This window comes from Hypanus sabinus, chromosome 11 (genome assembly GCF_030144855.1).
Source record: "Hypanus sabinus isolate sHypSab1 chromosome 11, sHypSab1.hap1, whole genome shotgun sequence".
NCBI classification, from domain to species: domain Eukaryota; kingdom Metazoa; phylum Chordata; class Chondrichthyes; order Myliobatiformes; family Dasyatidae; genus Hypanus; species Hypanus sabinus.
The window spans coordinates 31866247-31888334 of NC_082716.1; the positions used below are offsets into that span (position 1 = coordinate 31866247).

Here is a 22088-nt window from a genome sequence, read left to right on the forward strand (position 1 = left end):
TGATGATAGAGCGGAGCTGTGAAGTGGCAGATGGAGTTCAATCTGGAAAAGTGTGAAGTGATTGTTGCAATCAGGCGGCGTTGGGGGGGGGGGGGGGGTGCGGACCCATGTGCAAGACTCGGGCACGGAGACTCGACATGGAGATGGACTCGGACATGACTTGGACACAGAAGCCTTGACTGGACACGGAGCCTTGACTTGGACTGGGACTCAGACTGGACAAAACAACGACAGACCACTCGCATCCCAGCTCGGGGCAGTGGCAAAATGGCTGGCAACACTCAGCTGGACATGAGATGACAAAAACAAACAATGACAGACAATTCGTATTGCGGCTCAGAGCAGCGGCAAATGGCCAGCAATACTCAGCCAGACACAAGATGACAAAGACAAACAGGAGAGATCCTGACACGGAGAGGCTCATGAAGACAGTCCCTAATTCTTGGCGGCTCGGGAGACGGTCCCTTATTCTTGTCGGCTCAGGAGACGGTCCCTTATTCTTGGCGGCTCAGGAGACGGTCCCTTATTCTTGGCGGCTCAGGAGACGGTCCCTTATTCTTGGCGGCTCGGGAGACGGTCCCTTATTCTTGGCGGCTCGGGAGACGGTCCCTTATTCTTGGCGGCTCGGGAGACGGTCCCTTATTCTTGGCGGCTCGGAAGAAGGTCCTTTATACTTGGTGGCTCGGAAGGAGCATAGCCACACTACTGAGGTGATGAACCAGGCCCGAGCAGATGAAAGCCGGAGTTTTTATGCTGCCGATTCGAATGAGGATCAGGTGCCCTAATCAAGGAGCCCAGTGGAACACAAGGAAAAGGAAATTAACTGAAATGAGTAGTTAACAGACCAGATCTGACAATGATACCCTTTTGAAGGTTGTACTTGATGGCAGAGTACAAAATTAATGGGAGGATTCTTAGTAGTGTGGAGGAACAGAGGGACCTTGTGGTCTAAGCGCATTGATCCCTCAAAGCTGCCATGCAAGTTGATAGGCTGGTTAAAGAGGCGTATGGTGTGCTGGTCTTGGATATTTGGGGGATTGGGTTCGAGAGATGCGAGGCTATATTGCAGCTTTATAAAGATCTGGTCAGACCACACCTGGAGCATCGTGATCAGTTCTGATCACCTCATTATAGGAAGGATGTGAAAGCTTTAGAGAGGGTGCAGAGAAAATTTACCAGGATGCTGCCTGGAGTAGAGGACCTGTCTTGAGGAAAGGTTAAGTGAGCAAGGGATTTTTCTTTTTGGAGTGAAGGAGAATGAGAAGGGATTTGATAGAGATGTATATATAACATAAGAGGCATAAATAGAATGGACAGACTGAGACTTTTTTTTCTCATTGTGGCAATAGCTAATACGAGAGGACATAATTTTAAAGTGATTGAAAGAAAATAAGGGATGTCAGAGGTAGATTTTTACATAGTCTGGTAAGTGCATGGCATGCACTGCTGGTATTTGGGTGGAGACTGATGCATTAGGGGCATTTAAAGGACTCTTAGATAGGCACATGGATGAAAGAAAATGGAGGGTTACATGGGAGGGAAGGATTAGATTGATCATGGAGAGGGTTAAAATGTTGGAAAACATCATAGGCCGAAGGGCCGGTACTATTTTATGTTTTATGATCTCTCTGCTGTTAACAGGACATGTAACGTTTTGTGGCTGGAGCAGATCTCAAGATGCTGGAAGGGCTCATGCAGCGTCTGTGGAGGGATGTTGACAGTTGATGAATCAGCTTAACAACCGTCATCTGGCTCATCTTGTCCATTTCCCTCTATAGATGCTGTCTGCCCCACTGAACTCCTCCAGCAACTCAAGCTTTGCTCCAGGTTCCGGCTTCTGCAGTCTCTTGTGTCTACATTTCACAACTGGATGGATGAATTTCTAGGAACAGTGAATAGATCAGACACCAATAGAAATAAGTTAATGTGAGCAGTGAACCTTTCATAGAACTTTATCCATTCCTTTTATCAGTGCACCCTACAACAGTGGTATCTGTTACCTGCAGTAACAGATTTTTTTCAAATGTACTTCATCCTTTTTTCATAAGGGAATCAAATTTAAAACAACTACTACAGCAGATAACATACATTAGAAAATGCCATAATTCTGTAAAAGTCTGCAGGCTGGAGGCAATATTCTATACAACTTATTTTACTGACTGCAAAATGTAATGAGTTTACTTGCTACGAACAAGAATAAATCGTGCTGATAACTTAAAAGAATAGTTTAGAAATCACTGTGGGCAGTAATAGTAAATGGAAGCAAAACACATTGTGTTCTTTTGCCCTGTGTGAGGTTGAAATGGACGGTATCAGCTCACTGATCTTAACCTATTTAAATGCCAACAATATTGTCTTGTGATTATAATATCTGTAAGATGTCTAGAAGAGATTGTGCATTTGACCTCGAAGCTGGTACTGTGGTAATCTCCCAACTGGCGGAAAATAGAAGAAGTAAATAATTTTAAAATAACAAGTTGATTGGAGAATGCGCTTGGACATCTATTTGTGCCAGTCCTCTGCAGTTCACAGTCAGAATATTGGTAGGAGGGCGATCTGATCCACAAGCTCGTGTATACTGACAGAACAAACTTCTTCCTACCCCCATTTGTCTCACTCTGCCTGGATTTGCAGTCACATGCATTGAATTATCACCCAACCTACCTTTTCATTGTTCATCTTTGCCATCCCTTGGTTTACCTTTGGACAGAGAAGTTGGATATCAGTGTGTACTATATTGCTTACATACAGCAGATGAAATCCCAACATTAGCACAAAATATATGTAGAGTGAAGGAGTGTAAACTGCCTAGTGTATTAGGTACTAAGCTTTGCAGTGGGAAGGTGTTTAAATTCAGAAATTCATATAATGTGGAGTCAGAGTTAACTTCAAACTAGACTGGGACTCCACATCTCCTTCTCCAACTGGATCTTTGACTTCCTAACCAACAGACCACAGTCAGTAAGGATCGGCAGCAATACCTCTGACATGAATATTCGAAACGCTGGTGCTTCACAAAGTTCTGTCCTCAGCCTTTCCTCTTCTCTCTTATGAATGTATGACCAGGTTCTGCTCCTACTCCAGCTGCAAGATCGAAAATGATATCAAAGATTCGAAGAACACTTATTATCAGAAATGTATGAGTTATACACCTTGAAATTTGTCTGCTTACAGGAAACCATGAAGCAAGAAGCCCAATTTTTAAAAAAAGACCAAAAACTACTATGCAGAGAAAAAAGGAGAGAGGGAAAAACCGACACACACTAATGCAAACTGTAGAAGCAAGCCAACAGCATCCTGAAACAGACCGAGCCTACAGCAGCCGGAGTAGGCCCAAGCCAAGCCTTGAACTCCAGTGAAAGGAATGAAAATATAAGTGAGAACGAGCAAAATCAGTCCCACCCTTGGGTATCTGGTCTAACTGTGCTGGTGTTTAAATTGTCCAAGGAACAAGTAGTGCCAAGTTCAAGGACCCGAATCCAGGAGCCCTGATATACCTCGACTGCCTTGCCTGAAGCCATTCTCCATCTCACCAAATAGACTTGGCACTTGGAACGATCCAACCTCACACTCGTGTTAGGTGGACAGGCGTCGGAACTCTTCCACATTGACTCCTCTCCAAACCACTCAGTCCATCTCCGGTGGTGATATGAACTTTGTCCCTTTCTGTGGCTCGAGCATGTTGCGCCTAGTAACGTCCCAGCATGCCTTATTCCCCTGAACCAGCTTCACCTCCACCTGACTCCTCACTGTCTACAGCGATAGTTCACCACAATTTGCTTCATGAAAAATGTTATAAGTAATGTTTTTAGTTGAATCTCTTGCCTTATGATTTACCAGTAAACGGTCACACATCTTAAACCATCATCGTGGGCCTAATCTCCCACAACAATGAGTCAGAGCATCGGAAGGAACTAGGGAGCCAAATTACAAGGTGGCATGACAATAATTTTTTCTTTAGTTTCAGCAAAACAAATGAGCTGGTCATTGACTTAAGGAAGATGGACAGTGCACATGCTCCAATCTACATCAACAATGCAAATATGGTGTTGTAGTTCTGGCTGACAGCACGTCAGATTCCATGAGGAAGGACATCATTACGTTCATCAATTAGCAGCAAGAGTCAGGGATGACATCAGGAATTGGAGGCCCATCTTGTTGAAAGTCCTGTCCAACAGGATCATATCTGCTGTGGGACAGGTGCCCATCAGACCAAACCCCTGCTGCACCTGGCAGGAAGACCTTTGATGGCCCTATGCTGCTCAGAGATGTGCCACCTATGTACAGGGCAGAGGGGTAGATGCTAGCCTGGTCAGCTTGGGCCAGGACAAAGCCTTCAACAGAGGACCACCCACATACATGAAGGGCATGCTCTCCAAAATGGGCTTTAGGGAGGAAATCAGAAATTGGATTTAACTGCTCTACATGAACACATGTCGTGCAGTCCAAACCAGTGGGAGGGAAACAGACGGTCTTCCCATCAGGTTTAGATTTGGGCAGGGTTGTTCACTCACTTCCGTTTAGTTTGTGTGCTGTATGGACTCATTTGTCAAAGCCATCAGAAAGGATGAAAATATAAGACTGGGGGAAGGGGGTGACATTGCCAGGCAGTAGAGGGATCCAGGTGGAAACCTCCCTGTACATGGACAACGACATCATCATCTGTTCAGATCTGAGTTCACATTCAGGTTTATTGTCATGCAACTGTATACATGTGTACTGCCAAATACAACAATCCTCCAGACCAAGGTGCACAACATATCATTCACACACAACACATAAAGTAATATTACCATAAGCAAATGAACAAACAATAAAATGTAGTCCAGAAGATTGACATGCAAGTTAGTTTGCAGACTGTTCAGCATACGTGACCAGTTTGAATTGGCCGCATGGTCTAGAGTTAACCACATGAAGACTGAGGCCATGCTCTAGCAACAGGCTTGACCTTCCAGCAAATCCTTCACCATAAGGTCCAAGTACCTGAAGCTTCTGTGGATCTGGTTCAGAGGGACCGAAGCACATAACAGGAATTGGATGGGGAAGGTAAAACAGAAATTGGAATGTTTCATTTCAATAACTGAGAAAACCAGGTCATTGTGTGTGTGGTGTTCTCAGGGCAGCTGTACTTGGCCCAAGTAGGGTCAGTACCCTACTCCTCCAGCTTGGAAATCACCCTGGCTGATTTCCAGTTCATCTGGGGTTTCAAGGTGGAGCAACTCAATTGGTGAATATTGTGGGCAAAAATGTTCCAGTGTTGCCCTCATCCTGAGTACGTGGCTGCGTCAGGCTGTTTGTGGAACCAAAGTGCATCGGCACCGTGCCATTACATATCAAGGGTCTATCTGTCTGCGGTGTTACAAAAGATGGGTGTGGCCTTGTTGCCGTGCAGCATTCCATCAGCTAGTCATTGCCATACTACCTGTCCTTCATGGAAAAGTTCTTCCAGACCAACACCTTTGACCACATATCCATCAGACGGTGGTCAGTACGGAACATTCTGCAGATACAGGAGAAAGACTCTGTATATTGTGGGGTGGTTCCCTGATCTGACTGTCCATACCATTTAGCGATTTAGTGAAAGATGCATTGTAAATAGATGCCAGTATTTATGCATTTATGCACATTTTATTCAATATCCATGCTTTTAACTTATTCTTATGGGATTCCTTGTAATTGTTGAAAGTTGTTTTTTGTTGCTTATTGTGCCAACGCACTACAGCAAGTTCCTAATCCATGTAAATGTATATGATGAATAAAGTTGCTCCTTGTGCTGACTGGAAGTTGACATATTCTCCATGTGAATAGTTGCATGACAAATAAGCTTGAATGATTACCCATAATATTAAGCACATTATATTTAACTCGAGAATTAAAATAGTTATAGAAGTGCACTTCTCCATAAGCCCAGTTTATTTTCCAAAGCCTGTGTGCTAAGAAATCATAATATTTTGGTTTTGAACTCTGGAGTGCAAAGGATGAGTGCAAAGTGGTGTACTGATGCATCAGAGCATGACTGAGCTCTGCCCATGGACTAGCAAGCACTGAGTTCAGATGTGGCGTAGTAGGTTATTAGAAGCATTAACAGATGTCCATGACTTCCACGCAATTGCAGATGTCAGGAACACGCTGACCTATCAGCTATAGCCAGCTGTATGTGTGTTCTTCACCAAACTGCCAGCTAACTATCAGCGTAATTTATCCCCATTGTAATATTATTCCAGAAGGTATTTCAATCTATTTTCCCCTTATGATCAGGGCTGCAAAGAAGTCTTAAATTAATTAACTTATGATTTAATATTCCGTCAATTGCCATTTAAGTTCGTTTTAATACAGAAACTCACTGCTTGCAAAAAATAACCATGTATAATATCCCTGCTTCTTACCTCACAGACAGTAACATCAAATAAGGGAAATTTGCATGCAATTGAAAAGCATAGACTTAGACAGTAAAATTAAATAATCTTTGCCAGTGTGGATTTTGGTGACTGCATCTCTTCATATTTACCTCCAGTTCCCTTCTCCTTCCTGACTTCTTCATTCTCTGAATGGAGAAGCCATTCTCACATTCATGCGTGTAACGCAAGATTTAGCAAAAGCAAGTAGAAGATCTTTGGGTTCAAGGCTCACTCCAGTGCACACAATCTGGCAACAGCATGCAGTAGTGAGATTGGACTGCTGGGGTGGTTTCATTTCATTAAATTGCTAAGTGGATATCCTATCTGCTTTCATGATTGGTCCTAAAAGATACGAAGTGTAGTTTTGAAGAAAGCCAGAGTATTAGACAATGTTTATTACTCATCAAATCTTACTAGAAAAAATTTGAGATGGGTGAGTAAATATTTAGCTTATCCATTTAAGACAAATATAGGACTTGGAACTCTTCCAATCAGAAGTTGTAAAAGATCAATTTGATATAATTTCAATGGTGTCATAAAATGCTACCATTCTGTTATCTCAATTTAGTCTGTAAAGTTCAGTATTAGCACAACTGTCCCGATATTACTACAGAATTAATAGTTGTAAAACCTTGTACATAATTTTTGTTTACATGAATCCTAATTTTGCTAGATTAAATCTTTACTTCAAGGAAACATTGGTGGTAGGGCTGCATGCTTCTGTTCCACAATTATAGCAAAACTAATGTCATGTTTAGTAATTTTGAAGAATCTGGAAGGACATTATAACTTGTAAGTTATGGATGCATTTGAGGATGAGGAGAGAGGAGCTTAACAGGGGCATAAATATGTCAAAGGAAAAATGAGAGTTTAGTTCAGGAGAAAAGAAATCGAAATTTGATCTTGGAGTAGGTTGAAAGATCAGCATAACATCGTGGGACAATGAAAAGTAAGGAAGGAAATTACTAGATCTACATTAAACCATGAATAGATCACATGCTGCATGCAGTTTGTGTTGCCTTGTTTTAAAAAGGAAATAGAGACATTGCAGAGCAGATGTACAAAAATGATACCCGAAATCTCAAGGTCTACATATCAGCAAGGGATCAACAACCAGGGTTCTTTCCTCTTGAGAAAAGAAGGTTGACAGGTAAAATGAAGGCCTCTGATAGAGTGGATGCAGAGAGAATGTTTCCATTTGTGGGGAACAAAAAAACTAGAGGCTCTGATATAAGATAGACGCAGGGAAATGCCCAAGACACTTCTCAAGAAGAAAGAGGAATTCCCTACCACAGGCAGTGGTTGCATTCACAAGTTTTTTGTATTAAAGGGGAACCTGGATGTGTTCTTGAGAGAGAGGTGGATAGAGTGCTCTGCTAATTGTCTTGGATAAGGAAATCGGGAAGGACAGTTGAATGGAACACAGACATTAGCTTAAATGGCTGGGTCCTGTGCCCTGGTTCTATGTCTTCCGTTCTTTGTAATCCCATATAAAGAGACCACTGAGTCTTTGCTTAATTTTTAAAATTAATTTATGCTTAATTTATATTCTTTATGTAACATTTCTGTATAAATTATGCTTAATTTATATTTTTCTTGTGAATCCTGCTTGCATGATGCTATGTTGCAAGTGTTTTTTATACCTCTGCACTCATGACAGTAAATTCGACTAAATATAATTCCAAAATGGTAACAAGTCTTGAAATCTGATGTAATAAAAATGACTTTAATTTATCCTGTCATCCTGAAACAATGAGCCTGACCTATGTATTTATTCAAGCTCCTTCCATAACTACATGATCTATCACTTCCGATCACCTCCCTCTGGTGCTCCTCCCCCTTCCCTTCCTTCCTGTTTTCCCCCCTCCTGGTTTCACCAATCACCTGCTTCCTTGTATTTCTTCCTCCCCTCCCCCCACCTTCTTACTCCGACTCCTGCAGCATTTTTCTTTGTGTTGCTTTGGATTTCCAGCATCTGTAGTTTTTCTTGTGTTCATAACTACGTGAAGTTTGATGGCCTTTCAGTATTTGAGGGCAGGCTCAGTTTTCCAATTTCATATCCTTGTTCTATTGCATTGCCACCTCAGAGGAGAATCCTTAAAGTGATATTGTAAAGACTCATGTGTGCAAGGGGTTCTTTAGTCCCAACCTTTATATTTACTATTTTTCTGCTTCTTCCCTGTTTCTGTTTCTGTAGGTGTCCCCTTCCCTAAGAATTTCATGCAGCTTTGTAAGAAGATTCTCACCAGACTTTTCCGAGTCTTTGTCCATGTTTACATCCATCACTTTGATCGGATTACCACGATGGGAGCTGAAGCCCACGTAAATACGTGCTACAAACATTTCTACTACTTTGTGACCCAGTTTGACCTGATAGATGAGCGGGAGTTGGAGCCTCTGGTATGTTTATTTACACCTACTGCGTGGCTGGTTGATTTTATATAAGTATGGTGTTGTAATTATTTGTGAGTGATATGCAAGTTCTTATATTTTTGCATGTGGAGTTATCAGAAGCAGTGAAATACTGTTGAGGAAAAAATGTCAATCTTTTCCTACCTTTGTCCAATCCCAGCCACTTTCCAATTTCTTACATTGTTTTTTTTTAACATACAAGCCTGTCCCTTCTCATTTTTCTTTTGCTTAATCTGCTGTGTTCCAATGTTATCTGAATTTACATAATTTTTAAAAGAAATTTACTTCTTCATCATCTTTATGTTTTGCTGACATTTTTATTGAAATACCAGCAAATGGATTTTTAACTGAACTGGTCACTGTTTGCAATCTAAATCAGGGGTTCCAACCTGGGGCCCACAGTTAAGGGTAAGACTCCATGGCATTTAAAAAAAAAGGTTTGGAACCCCTAGTTAAAATCACTTCAATGATCGCTCAGGTAAGGGGATAAAGGGGCACATGTTCAAAGAAAGCAGTAACCAAATCAAAAATTAAGCAGGACCAAATTCTCTGATAATAAACTCAAAAGCAAAATGCTGTAGATGCTAGAAAAGTTCAACAAACCTGGCAGCACTTGTGTAGAGAGAAAAATGGAATTAACATTTCAAATCAATAACCAGAGGTCTCCTTTTGTTTCAGCAATCCTTCTGAATCTCCAGAATAACCAAGTAATCTAAAAAAAAATCTAGTTGCTGGAAATCTGAAATAAAAACAGAAAGTGCCGGGCAAGCACAGGCTGCACCTGTGGAAAAGGAAAGAGTTAAAGTTTTGGATCAAAGACCCTCAATCTACAGGCTGACCCAGGGACGCACATGTAAACAATCATCAAGTGCTGCTGGCAGATCATCAAGTCAGTGAAAGACCCTGTTTGGTCCTCCCAAAACTTGTTGGTCTACCAGCATATCAAGATGTCCATGGAAGAATGCCAACTGGCATATTCCAGGCTGCAGGAGTATGTGCTGAGGGGCACACTGTAGCTTGGTGGGGAAGGATCATGGTGTAGGGTTCTTCTCCTAATGGAGACGGAGGGGCCAAGTGAGAAGAAGAAGCCACCCCAGAGTGTCACATGAGTGGCAGCAGTACTATTAAAGTGTATTAATGTAATAGAACTGTAGGGAAAGCATTGACTGTGCATATAAAGAATGAAAGGTATTGAACAGTTTATTCTTGTAAATATTTTTTATTATGGGGAAAAGGAAGGTAGGTGGAGATGAATCCATGGTCAAATCAGCCATGATTTTATTGAATGGTGGAGCAGGCTTGACGGGCTAGATGGCCGACTCCTGCTCCTATTTCTTGTGTTCTTATTATGAATAAAGATTATTTTCTTTAATAAAAACAAAACCTAATCTGTGCCAAACTATAGCTCTGTGCGATCCCATTGACCTGTACCCAGAGCATATGCTTCCATACCCCTCCCTTCCACGTACTTGTCCAAATATCTCGTAAATGTTGAAATCAATCCCACATCCACCACTTCCATTGGCAGCTCATTCCACACTCCCCCAACCTTCTGAGTGAAGAAGTTCTCACTCATGTACCTCTGGAATATTTTACCCTTCACCCTTGACCCATGACCTCTAGTTCAAGTCTCACCCGACCTCAGTGGAAAAAAACTGTTTACGTTTACCTTACCCGTACCTGGTTCGCCATCTCAAAGTGCACACCTCTCATAGTTCTGCATTAAATTCCATCAGCTGTTTTTCCAGCTGCTGCTCTCTACCTAACTCCTCTGTTTCCCTGTTGTGATGATAAGTTAACTGTTTCTCGTTCCGCAGATGCCGCCTAAACTTTCCTTGCATAACCATAAACACAAAATACTCTGCAGATGCTGTGGTCAAAGCAACATGTACAACACGCTGGAGGAACTCAGCAGGTCGGGCAGCATCCGTGGAAACGAACAGTCAACGTTTCAGGCTGAGACCCTGTGTCAGGACTGAAGAGGGAGGGGGCAGCGACCCTATAAAGAAGGTGGGGGGAGGGTGGGAAGGAGAAGGCTGGTAGGTGCCAGGTGAAAAACCAATAAGGGGAAAGATCAAGGGGTGGGGAAAGGGAAGCAGGGAGGGGATAGGCAGGAAAGGTGAAGAAGGACTGTAAGGGAAAAGCACTGTGTAGTAGAAGGAGGCAGAATCATGAGAGAGGTGATAGGCAGCTGGAGGAGGAGGCAGAGTGAAAGTGGGATGGGGGAAGAGAGAGAGAGAGAGAGAGGAAATTACCAGAAGTTGGAGAATTCAATGCTCATGCCAAGGGGCTGGAGACTACCTAGAAGGTATATGAGGTACACATGGCAGTAGAGGAGGCCATGTATGGACATATCTGAATGGAAATGTGAAGCAGAGTTGAAGTGGGTGGCAACCAGGAGATCCTGTCTGTTGTGGTGGACGGAGCGTAGGTGCTTGATGAATCTGCGTCGGGTCTCGCCGATGAAGAGGAGGCCGCACCGGGAGCATCGGATGAATAGATGACCCCTACTGACTCACAAGTGAAGTGTTGCCTCACCTGGAAGGACTGTTTGGGGCCCTGAATGGTGGTAAGCGAGGAGGTGTAGGGACAGGTGTAGCAGTTATGCTTGCAGGGATAAGTGCCAGGTGGGAGATCTGTGGGGAGGGACGTGTGGACTAAGCAGTCGCGGAGGGAATGATCTCTGCGGAAAGTGGAGAGTGGTAGAGAGGGAAAGTTCTGCTTAGTGGTGGGGTATCTCTCAGTCTCCATCTCTGGAGACAGACTGTCCACTGACATCTTCTATAAACCCACTGACTCTCATAACTACCTCGATTATACCTCTTCTCACCCTGCCAAATGCAAAAATGCTTTTCCCTTTTCCAAGTTCCTCCGTCTCTGCTGCATCTGCTTCCAGGATGAGGCTTTCCATTCTAGGACATCCCAAATGTCCTCTTTCTTTAAGGATTGTGGTTTCCCTTCTGCTATCATCGATAATGCCCTCACCCACATCTCCTCCATTTCCCGCACTTCGGCCCTCATCCCATCCTCCCATCACCACAACAGGGACTGAGTTTCCCTTGACCTCACCTACCACCCAAACAGCCTCCGGATCCAGCATGTTATCCTCCGCAACTTCCGCCACCTTCAACAGGACCCCACCATTAATCGCATCTTCCCCTCTCTACCCCTCTCCGCTTTCCACAGGGATCATTCCTTCCGTGACTGCCTGGTCCACATGTCCCTCCCCACAAATCTCCCACCTGGCACTTATCCCTGCAAGCATAAGTGCTACACCTGTCCCTACACCTCCTCTCTTACCACCATTCCAGACCCCAGACAGTCCTTCCAGGTGAGGCAACACTTCACCTGCGAGTCTGCTGGAGTCGTCTATTGCATCCAGTGCTCCCAGTGTGGCCTCTTCTACATCGGCGAGACCCAACGCAGATTGAGTGCTGCTTCGTTGAGCACCTACGCTCTGTCCGTCACAATAGACAGGACCTCCCGGTTGCCATCCACTTCAACTCTTCTTCTCATTCCCATTTGGATATGTCCATACATGACCTCCTCTACTGCCATGATGAGGCCAAACTCAGGTTGGAGGAGCATCATCTCATATACTGTCTGGGTAGTCTCCAGCCCCTGGGCATGAACACTGAATTCTCCAACTTCCGGTAATTCCCTTCCTCTCCCTTCCCCCATCCAGTCTCACTCTGCCTCCACTTCCAGCTGCCTATCACCTCTCTCATGATTCTGCCTTCTTCTACTACCCATAGTGCTTTCCCCTTACATTCCTTCTTCACCATTCCTGCCTATCCCTTCCCTGCTTACCCACCCCACCCCTTGATCTCTCCTCTAATTGGTTTTTCACCTGGCACCTTTCCCCCTCCTCCCACCTTCTGTGTCCTGACACAGGGTCTCAGCCTGAAACGTTGACTGCTCGTTTCCACGGATGCTGCCCGACGTGCTGAGTTCCTCCAGCGTGTTGTACGTGTTGCTTTGCATAAGCATGTAATGATGGGTTACTACCAAGTGATCAGATTGCATATGCTGCCAAAAGAAGTAACTTTTTGTTTAGAAACCAATGAAAAGTGGTATTTGGGAAACCTGAGGTATTCATCTGATGCCAGGGAAAACGGTAAATCAGAAATCTTGTGTTAGTTCAAACATTGTGCCTTGTCAGCAACATAATTTGCCAACTCAGAAAATGCTAGTGAAAAGTTTAATAAATACGCCAAGAAAAAAATGAGGTACGAAGGTGAACTAGCCAAGAATATAAAGGAGGATAGTAAAAGCTTCTTTAGGTATGTGAATAGCAAAAAAATAGTTAAGACCAAAATTGGGCCATTGAAGAAAGAAACGGGTGAATTTATTATGGGGAACAGGGAAATGGCAGACGAGTTGAACGGGTACTTTGGATCTGTCTTCACTAGGGAAGACACAAACAAACTCCCAGATGTAATAGTGGCCAAAGGAACTAGGGTAAAGGATGAACTGAAGGAAATTTATATTAGGCAAGAAATGGTGTTGGATAGACTGAAGTTGAGTTGAGTCTGAAGGCTGATAAGTCCCCGGGACCTGATGGTCTGCATCCCAGAGTACTTAAAAAGATGGCTCTAGAAATTGTGGACGCATTGGTAATCATTTTCCAATGTTCTATAGATTCAGGAACAATTCCTGCTGATTGGAGGGTGGCTAATGTTGTCCCACTTTTCAATAAAGGAGGGAGAGAGAGAACAGGGAATTATAGACTGGTTAGCCTGACGTCAGTGGTGGGAAAGATGCTGGAGTCAATTATAAAAGAGGAAATTACGACACATTTGGATAGCAGTAGAAGGATCAGTCCGAGTCAGCATGGATTTATGAAGGGAAAATCATGCTTGACTAATCTTCTGGAGTTTTTTGAGGATGTAACTATGAAAATGGACAAGGGAGAGCCAGTGGATGTAGTGTACCTGGACTTCCAGAAAGCTTTTAATAAAGTCCCACATAGGAGATTAGTGGGCAAAATTAGGCACATGATATTGGGGGCAGAGTACTGACATGGATTGAAAATTGGCTGGCTGTCAGGAAACAAAGAGTAGCGATCAACGGGTCCCTTTCGGAATGGCAGGGGCTGTGACCAGTGGGGTACCGCAAGGTTCGGTGCTGGGAACGCAGCTGTTTACAATATACATTAATGATTTAGATGAAGGGATTAAAAGTAACATTAGCAAATTTGCCGATGACACAAAGCTGGGCGGCAGTGTGAAATGTCAGGAGGATATTATGAGAATGCAAGGTGACTTGGACAGGTTGGGTGAGTGGGCAAGTGTATGGCAGATGCAGTTTAATGTGGATAAATGTGAGGTTATCCACTTTGGTGGCAAGAACAGGAAGGCAGATTACTATCTAAATGGAGTCAAGTTAGGAAAAGGGGAAGTACAACGAGATCTAGGTGTTCTTGTACATCAGTCAATGAGAGCAAGCATGCAGGTACAGCAGGCAGTGAAGAAAGCTAATGGCATGCTGGCCTTTATAACAAGAGGAATTGAGTATAGGGGTAAAGAGGTCCTTCTGCAGCTGTACAGGGCCCTGGTGAGACCCCACCTGGAGTGTTGTGTGCAGTTTTGGTCTCCAAATTTGAGGAAGGACATTCTTGCTATTGAGGGAATGTAGCGTAGGTTCACAAGGTTAATTCCCGGAATGGCGGGATTGTCATATGTTGAAAGATTGGAGCGACTGAGCTTGTATACGCTGGAATTTAGAAGGATGAGAGGGGATCTGATTGAAACATATAAGATTATTAAGGGATTGGACACACTGGAGGCAGGAAGCTTATTCCCGCTAATGGATGAGTCCAGAACTAAAGGCCACAGTTTAAGAATAAGGCCATTTAAAACAGAGATGCGGAAAAACTTTTTCACCCAGAGAGTGGTGGATATGTGGAATGCTCTGCCCCAGAAGGCAGTGGAGGCCAAGTCTCTGGATGCATTCAAGAGAGAGTTAGATAAAGCTCTTATAGATAGCGAGGTCAAGGGATATGGGGAGAGGGCAGGAACGGGGTACTGATTGTATATGATCAGCCATGATCACAGTGAATGGCGGTGCTGGCTGGAAGGGCCAAATGGCCTACTCCTGCAACTACTGTCTATTGTCTAAATAATGTATTGAATTTGTTTATGTGTTATGCTTCTGCATTGATTAGAGAGAAAATGCAATCAATAGTAGATGAAATAATGGATGATGACATCATGCTTTATCCAGATCACACTGCGGGTTCATTTTGACTGTTGTTTGAACCTGCAGGAATTCTAAGTGATTTAACTGGTTGATTAAAGTATAAAAAGAGTAGAATGGGAGGGAAATTGTTTGCAAACACATTGTAAGATTTCCAAGCCCGATAACTGTAATATTGAGAAAGTTGTTGAAGTCAGAAAAGTAAACATAGCTTATTCTGACTTTAATGAGGCTTTTGACAAGGTCGGCTGGTCCAGCAGTTTGAGGCACAAGGCATTAGGTGCTTCTTGGCAAATTGACTTAGAAATGGGCTTGGTGACAGGAGTCAGAGGATAGTGGTGGCGGGTGTTTGTCCAATCGGAAATCTATGGCATAGTGTATCTCAGGGATTAATGCAGAGACTTTTGTTGTTTGTGATTTATATTAATAACTTGGGTGTATATGGCATGATTAGTAAATTTTCAGATGACAAGAAGTTAGAGGAGTTGCGGATAATGATTAAATTTGTCCAAGGACACAGTGGGACATAGATCAGCAGAAAATTTTGGTGCTTGCAGTTGGAATTTAGTACAGACATGTGAGATATCACAGTTTTGGAAGTCAAATTCTGACAGGACGTAGTATGGTACAACACAGAAACAGACCCTTCTGCCCACAGTTTCCAGCTGAACATGATTAAACTAGATTAAACATCTCTATCTAAAAGCTTCTTGAATATCATATATGCTCCTACTACCATACCTGGCAGCAAATTCCAGGCTCCTAGCACTCTCTATGTAAAACAAAAATTGCTCTGTATGACTCATTTATACTTTTCCCCCCTCACCTTAAACCTTCCTGTTCTGCACGCAGTACACCAAGTCCACCATAACCAATGTTTGATACAATTGCATCATGATATCCTGACTTTAAGACTCTTCATCCTTGGCAATGAAGGTGAGTATGCTATATGCCATCTTTATCACTCTGCTTGTGTTGCCACTTTCAGGGTAGACCCTTAAACTTCTCTGTGCATCAATGTTAGTTGTATAGTTTTCCCCTAAGTGCTGCGCCTAACATAGTCCAGATTAAGCTCCAATATAAATTCTGGACAATTATGAGGTGTTGAAGGCCTAGGATAAATGGAAGTACAGAGAGACCTTGGGGTACGAGTTCATAGCTCAATGTAGGTGGCAACATAAGCCAACGAGTTAGTGAAAAAAGTGCCTTCACAGGGAGGCATTGAGTATAAAAGTGGGGATGACAAGAGAGGTTAAATAGGCTGGGTTTATTCTCACTGAAGTAGAGGAGGCTGAGGGGGTGAATGGAGAGGTTTATAAAGCCATGAGATACATGGATAGAAGAGATGGTCAGAATCTTTCAAATTGCTCTCAAATATTTGCTTTGGCTGCATTATAAACCTGCTAAACTGTAGCAAACCTTTTAGTTCCAAATTTTCCAAGTGAACACGAGGAATCCAAGTGAATCCCTGTTTGTCCTATCAAAACTGATTGCCCTGCATTTATCCACACAGAGCCTCACCTGTCATTTCTATCCATTCTGAAGCTTACTAATGTCATTTGTTCACTTTGTCCTCAGTGATGAATATCACCCTCCAGTTTGATATCATCTGCCAGTTTGAAAATTAGGTTCTTGGTTCCAAAGTCTGATTTATTTACATAAATTGGCACCATTTGGTGCTCATAGTAGTGTTATGAAACTCACCTATCCCCCTCCTTCCAGAGGATGTAGAGCAGGGGTACAGACCCTTTGCTAATGGTATTGGTCCATGGCATAAAAAAAGTTGAGAACCCCTGAAGTGGAGGAACAGTCTGTACAGACTCCATTCTCACTCAGTGTTACAGACCTAAATCAAGTTTACATTTTCTGACTTTATTAGTTTGTTGTGGGGGACATTACTGAAAGTACATTCTGAACATCCAGTTAAGTTATATCTACTGCATTGCCAGTGCCCACAGCTCATCTACGGAAAAATTCAATGAGATTGATTGAGCAAGGTCTTCACTTTTGAAATCACGGCTGATAATTCAGTATTAAATATTTAATTTGTAGTTTTCTTTCTCTATTCATTTCTTTAATGGGGGTGTTATTAATTTTCCCACCTCTGGTACTAAGCGCACTATTCAGTCAGTCTCTGGTTGAATTTTATCTTGTTCTTCAAATGTAAGTTATACTTTAGCTATGAACCTGCCCCCTGCCCACTACACCAGGAGCTCTCAACCTTTATTTTGCCGTGGGTCCCCTACCATTAACCACAAGGTCCATGGACCCCAGGTTGGGAACCTCAGCTCTAAACCATTTTCAAACACATGATTAAGTAATTGTTCTTCTGTGATTTTAATTGATATGATGCTGAAAGATCAGCTGGTATTAGGACAAGGTCTACAAAAAGAAATTCTCTGATAAAGCAATGATTTTAATTATTGCATGGCATAGCTGAAGGTTGGTAGTTGCCATGGGGTGGGTGATATTAGGATTATCATCTCTGGCACTAGCAAAATGATAAGATAGTGTGCTGTTTTAAAAAAAATTCTAATGTAATCCTTGATCTGTTCTAACGCCAAGCAAAGTTACTATAGTGCAGTGTCTAGTCAGTTACATGTGGCTCATTGATCTCCTGTTATTGATCATTGATTCCTGGCTCTTGCAGAATAATGACACCATTTGGCTATTCTCTTTGTCTCATTTGGTCTGATACCAGCTTCCATTCATTTGCTGGCTTTGTGTTGTCTAACCTATATTGGCTCCAGTGAATTTTGACTTTTGTTTTCAATTGCTAACTGTCCTCACCCCCTCCCTATCTTCATAATCCCAAGCAAAGCTTTAACCCTCAGGGGCATTGATGCATCTGTTATTCTGTCCCTTTAATCTCAGTTGAATTATGTTGCTCCCTATTAGGAAAGTGCCTTCAGCTGCATGGACCAAAAGAAAGGCTAGACATTTCTTTTTTAATGTTTCTGCTTCTTACCTTTCTTTTCCCTTTTAAGGTAGGTTTTGGTTATAACTGATCTCCTTAACAAATATTGTTATTTGTCTTATGTAATGCCTTGGGCATTTTCTGACCTCAGTAAAAATTTGTGTTACTTTCTTCATTTGCATGCCATTTTCTTGATGGAAATATTCTTAAATTTGTTTCATTGAACCTAATGAAAATATTTGATTTTGGTACGGAGACAGTGGATTGATGTCAAAATAAGATGGACTCTAGTGATCCTAATTAGCATGAAGATAAATTAAAGACTATTGCATTAACATTATAGTTGTAATCTTTCAAAGGTCAGATTAGTAACCATACTATCATATATCATGCACTTCTGGAGATACTTGTGGTCAATAAAATAATATTCCTGTGAATTTCGGGCTAATCAGCCCTTTCTGTGATTATTTTTTATCCACAAAATCCCAGAAGTTCATGTGTTTTTTTCCCTCACTGAAGCAGTGGATGAATGGACCTTGGCTCCTTTCTGCATGCTAGCAGAAATACTTCCAAGAAATAAAGAAACCCAAAGTGATTATAAAAACTAGAGTATCTTCATTCAAGTCATTTTTTTAAAAAATTCAATTCATTTACACCCTATATTTTACAATTTGTAACAAAATTGATGAAGGGCCTGCACTGAAATGTCAACTGTTTCTTCCTCTCCATTGATAACTTGTTGAGTTCCTCCATCAGTTTGTGTGTCTTGCTTGAAATTTCCAGCATCTGTAGAATCTCTTGTGTTTATATGTGTCTGGCTTTATTTCCAGAATGGAAATTACTCTTGATAATAACACCTTTTTGCTTCAATATTTGTCCCACAAGGTTCAGATATTTTCCGATGATTTCTAGATTTTACTATTTCTAATTACCCAAGTGAATGCCTTTGTTAAGAGTTTTTCTTTAGGTTTAAACTTTATGGATCAATGTAAGAATACATGAATCCCTGTGACCTACTTGAGAACAGTCGCATTAAAACGACAGGGCGTGACAATGATTTTGGATGATGGCTAAGTTCCTTTCAGGTGTTGAAGATGTAGTACCATTGGGAACAAATTAGAACTGACCTAATGCAGGCAGTAATGTCATTTGAAGTGCAACAGTAGAATCTATGTATCCAGTAAAGCAACTGGTGCTCTAAGATGTAAAGTTACATTAGATGATTAACAATAAAAGATGCACAGAGATGGCTTACCAAGGTTGCATCTTTTAAATTTTTAATGCTCCTCCTATTTTACCTCATGGCTCTAATTGTCAGCAGCTTCAAGTTCAAGTTTAATTATCATTCAGCTGTACAGTAATATAGCCAAACAAAACAGTGTTCCTCTGGGGCCAAGTTGTAAAACACATTGCCAACAGCACACAGCACATAGTACATATTGCAAATAATACACATGGTTACAATTTCAGAAAAACATACAATCACAAAGAAAAACTATATAGCCCAAGTCCTTGAGTGGTATGACTGCAGATTGTCCTGGTCCAGTTTATTCTTCCATTGATAAAACATCAGAGGGCAGCACTGAGCAAACACTGGTTTGCAGCACAGACAGAAGGGGCCAGTCTCCAACCCATATACTGTGGCCTAGACCTAGTCCTAATCCTTGTCACAACTAAGGTAACACAGCTCCCCGGCTGTCAATCTTGCCAGTGAAACGATCTGGCAGTTTTCTATGTTACCAATGTCCAACAGCGTCTTGCAATCACAATGAAAACATAAGATCATAAAACCAAGGAGAAGAAGTCAGCCATTCGGCCCATTGAGTCAGCTCCACCATTTTATCATGAGCTGATCCTTTCTCCCATTTAGTCCCACTCCCCTGCCTTCTTACCATAACCTTTGATGCCCTGGCTGCTCAGATACCTATCAATCTCTGCCTTAAATACACCCAGTGACTTGACCTCCACTGCCACCCGTGGCAACAAATTCCACAGATTCACCACCCTCTGGCTAAAAAAAATTTCTTTGCATCTCTGTTCTGAGTGGGCACCCTTCAATCCTCAACTCATGGCCTCTCATACTAGACTCCCCCTCCATGGTAAGCAACTTTGTCACATCCACTCTGTCCATGCCTTTCAACATTTAAAATGTTTCTATGAGGTCCCCCCTTATTCTTCAAAACTCCAAGGAGTACAGACCAAGAGCGGTCAAACGTTCCTCATACATTAACCCTCTCATTCCCGGAATCATTCTAGTGAATCTTCTCTGAACCCTCTCCAATGTCAGCGCATCCTTTCTTAAATAAGGAGCCCAAAACTGCACACAGTACTCCAAGTGAGGTCTTACCAGTGCCTTACAGAGCCTCAACATCACATCCCTGCTCCTATACACTATTCCTCTAGAAATGAATGGCAACATTGCATTCGCCTTCTTTACCACCAACTCAACCTGGAGGTTAACCTTAAGGGTATCCTGCACGAGGACTCCCAAGTCCTGTTGCATCTCAGAACTTTGAATTCTCTCCTCATTTAAATAATAGTCTGCCCGTTTATTTCTTCTACCAAAGTGCATGACCATGCACTTTCTAATATTGTATTTCATTTGCCTCTTCTTTGCTCATTCTCCCAATCTATCCATGTCTCTCTGCAGACTCTCTGTTTCCTCAGTACTACCAGCCCCTCCACCTATCTTTGTATCATCAGCAATCTTAGCCACAAAGCCATCTATTCCATAATCCAAATCGTTGATATACAACGTAAAAAGAAGCGGCCCCAACACGGACCCCTGTGGAACACCACTGGTAACCGGCAGCCAACCAGAATGGGATCCCTTTATTCCCACTCTCTGTTTCCTGCCAATCAGCCAACGCCCTATCCACGTATGTAACTTTTCAGTAATTCCATGGGTTCTTATCTTGTTTAGCAGCCTCATGTGCGGAACCTTGTGAAAGGCCTTCTGAAAATCCAAGTACACAATATCCACTGCATCTCCCTTGTAATTTTCTCAAAAAAATTGCAATAGGTTTGTCAGGCAGTTTGTCAGACATGCAAGGCAATCACTCACTCCATTTGTTGGATCACGCACCAACTTAGCACAAAGGTACGCAACGAGTGCAGGTGAGAACATAATAATGGTATGCAGGAAGTCCAGCTCCATCGTTACTGAACAACTCTCTGATGGGATAGCCCTGCAGTGCTTGATGGTGTTTGGTATTCAGCAATGACTTTCAATTGTAAAAAAAGACTTGCTAGATGAACAAATACACCTTTGATTGGACCTGAAGTGGCTCCTACTTCCGAGCTTGCCCCTAGAGGTTTAGGCATAAATCAGTTATGCAAGGTTCCAAAATTACTGGATATTTCCACTGTCAGTGAGGTGTTCTGTGATAGACAACAAAAGCAGAGCAAACATTAAATTCTCTGAATCCATTTGTGAATTCAATGTTTACTGATGGGAGTGCCACTCTTAATATTCTGATTTCTTTTTGCATAATTCATCACTCTCTCTCCCTCTCTCTCTCTCGGTAGATTGCAGAAAGGATCCTTTATTGTTATTTCCCTCAGTTCAGTTCTAGCAGACATGAGAGTTAATCTGTTAAGACAACAAAATAAGACTCTGAATATGTAATCAATAGTAGAAACAAAAATCACAAATATAAATATGCAAGTAGTGACATTCATAATCCCACTGACAGAATAAATATGTTAAACATAAAATAGCTTAGAAAAACATCTCATAGCTCAATGCAATACTCTTGTAATTTTACAACTATTTTGAACTACCACAAGGAGAATGAATTGGGCAAAAATCTTTCGAGAAGTTAAGATTTTATATTTTATGACAGGATGGAAAAGTAAATTAGTAGCTCTTTTCAGCCCCAACTAATTGATCAAAGTTCAAAGTAAATTTATTATCGAAGTATATATATGTCACCATATAAAATCCTGAGATTAATTTTCCAGCAGGCATACTCAATAAGTCCATTAAAGAATAATAACTATAATAGAATCAATGAAAGACTGTACCAACATGGCACACAACCAGTGTGCTAAAGACAACACATTGTGCAAATACAAAAAGAAAGAAAAGATGCTAAATATAAGTAATACATATTGGGAACATGAGATGAAGAGTCCTTGAAAGTGTGTCCATTGATTGTGAG

At 42.0% G+C, this 22088-nt stretch overlaps 1 protein-coding gene across 3 annotated transcripts in view; it reads left to right on the top strand.

The window, feature by feature from the left end:
• Nucleotides 1–22088, top strand: part of LOC132401814 (MOB kinase activator 3C-like) — a 62892-nt gene that overhangs the window by 26359 nt on the left and 14445 nt on the right. For 2 of the 3 annotated variants that reach the window (XM_059984047.1, XM_059984048.1), the window contains one exon: nt 8596–8798. In XM_059984047.1, coding sequence (XP_059840030.1) covers nt 8596–8798 — 203 coding nt within the window. Of the gene's footprint in view, nt 1–8595; nt 8799–9488; nt 9988–22088 lie in introns of those variants that run through there. The other variant, XM_059984049.1, reaches the window with a different exon arrangement.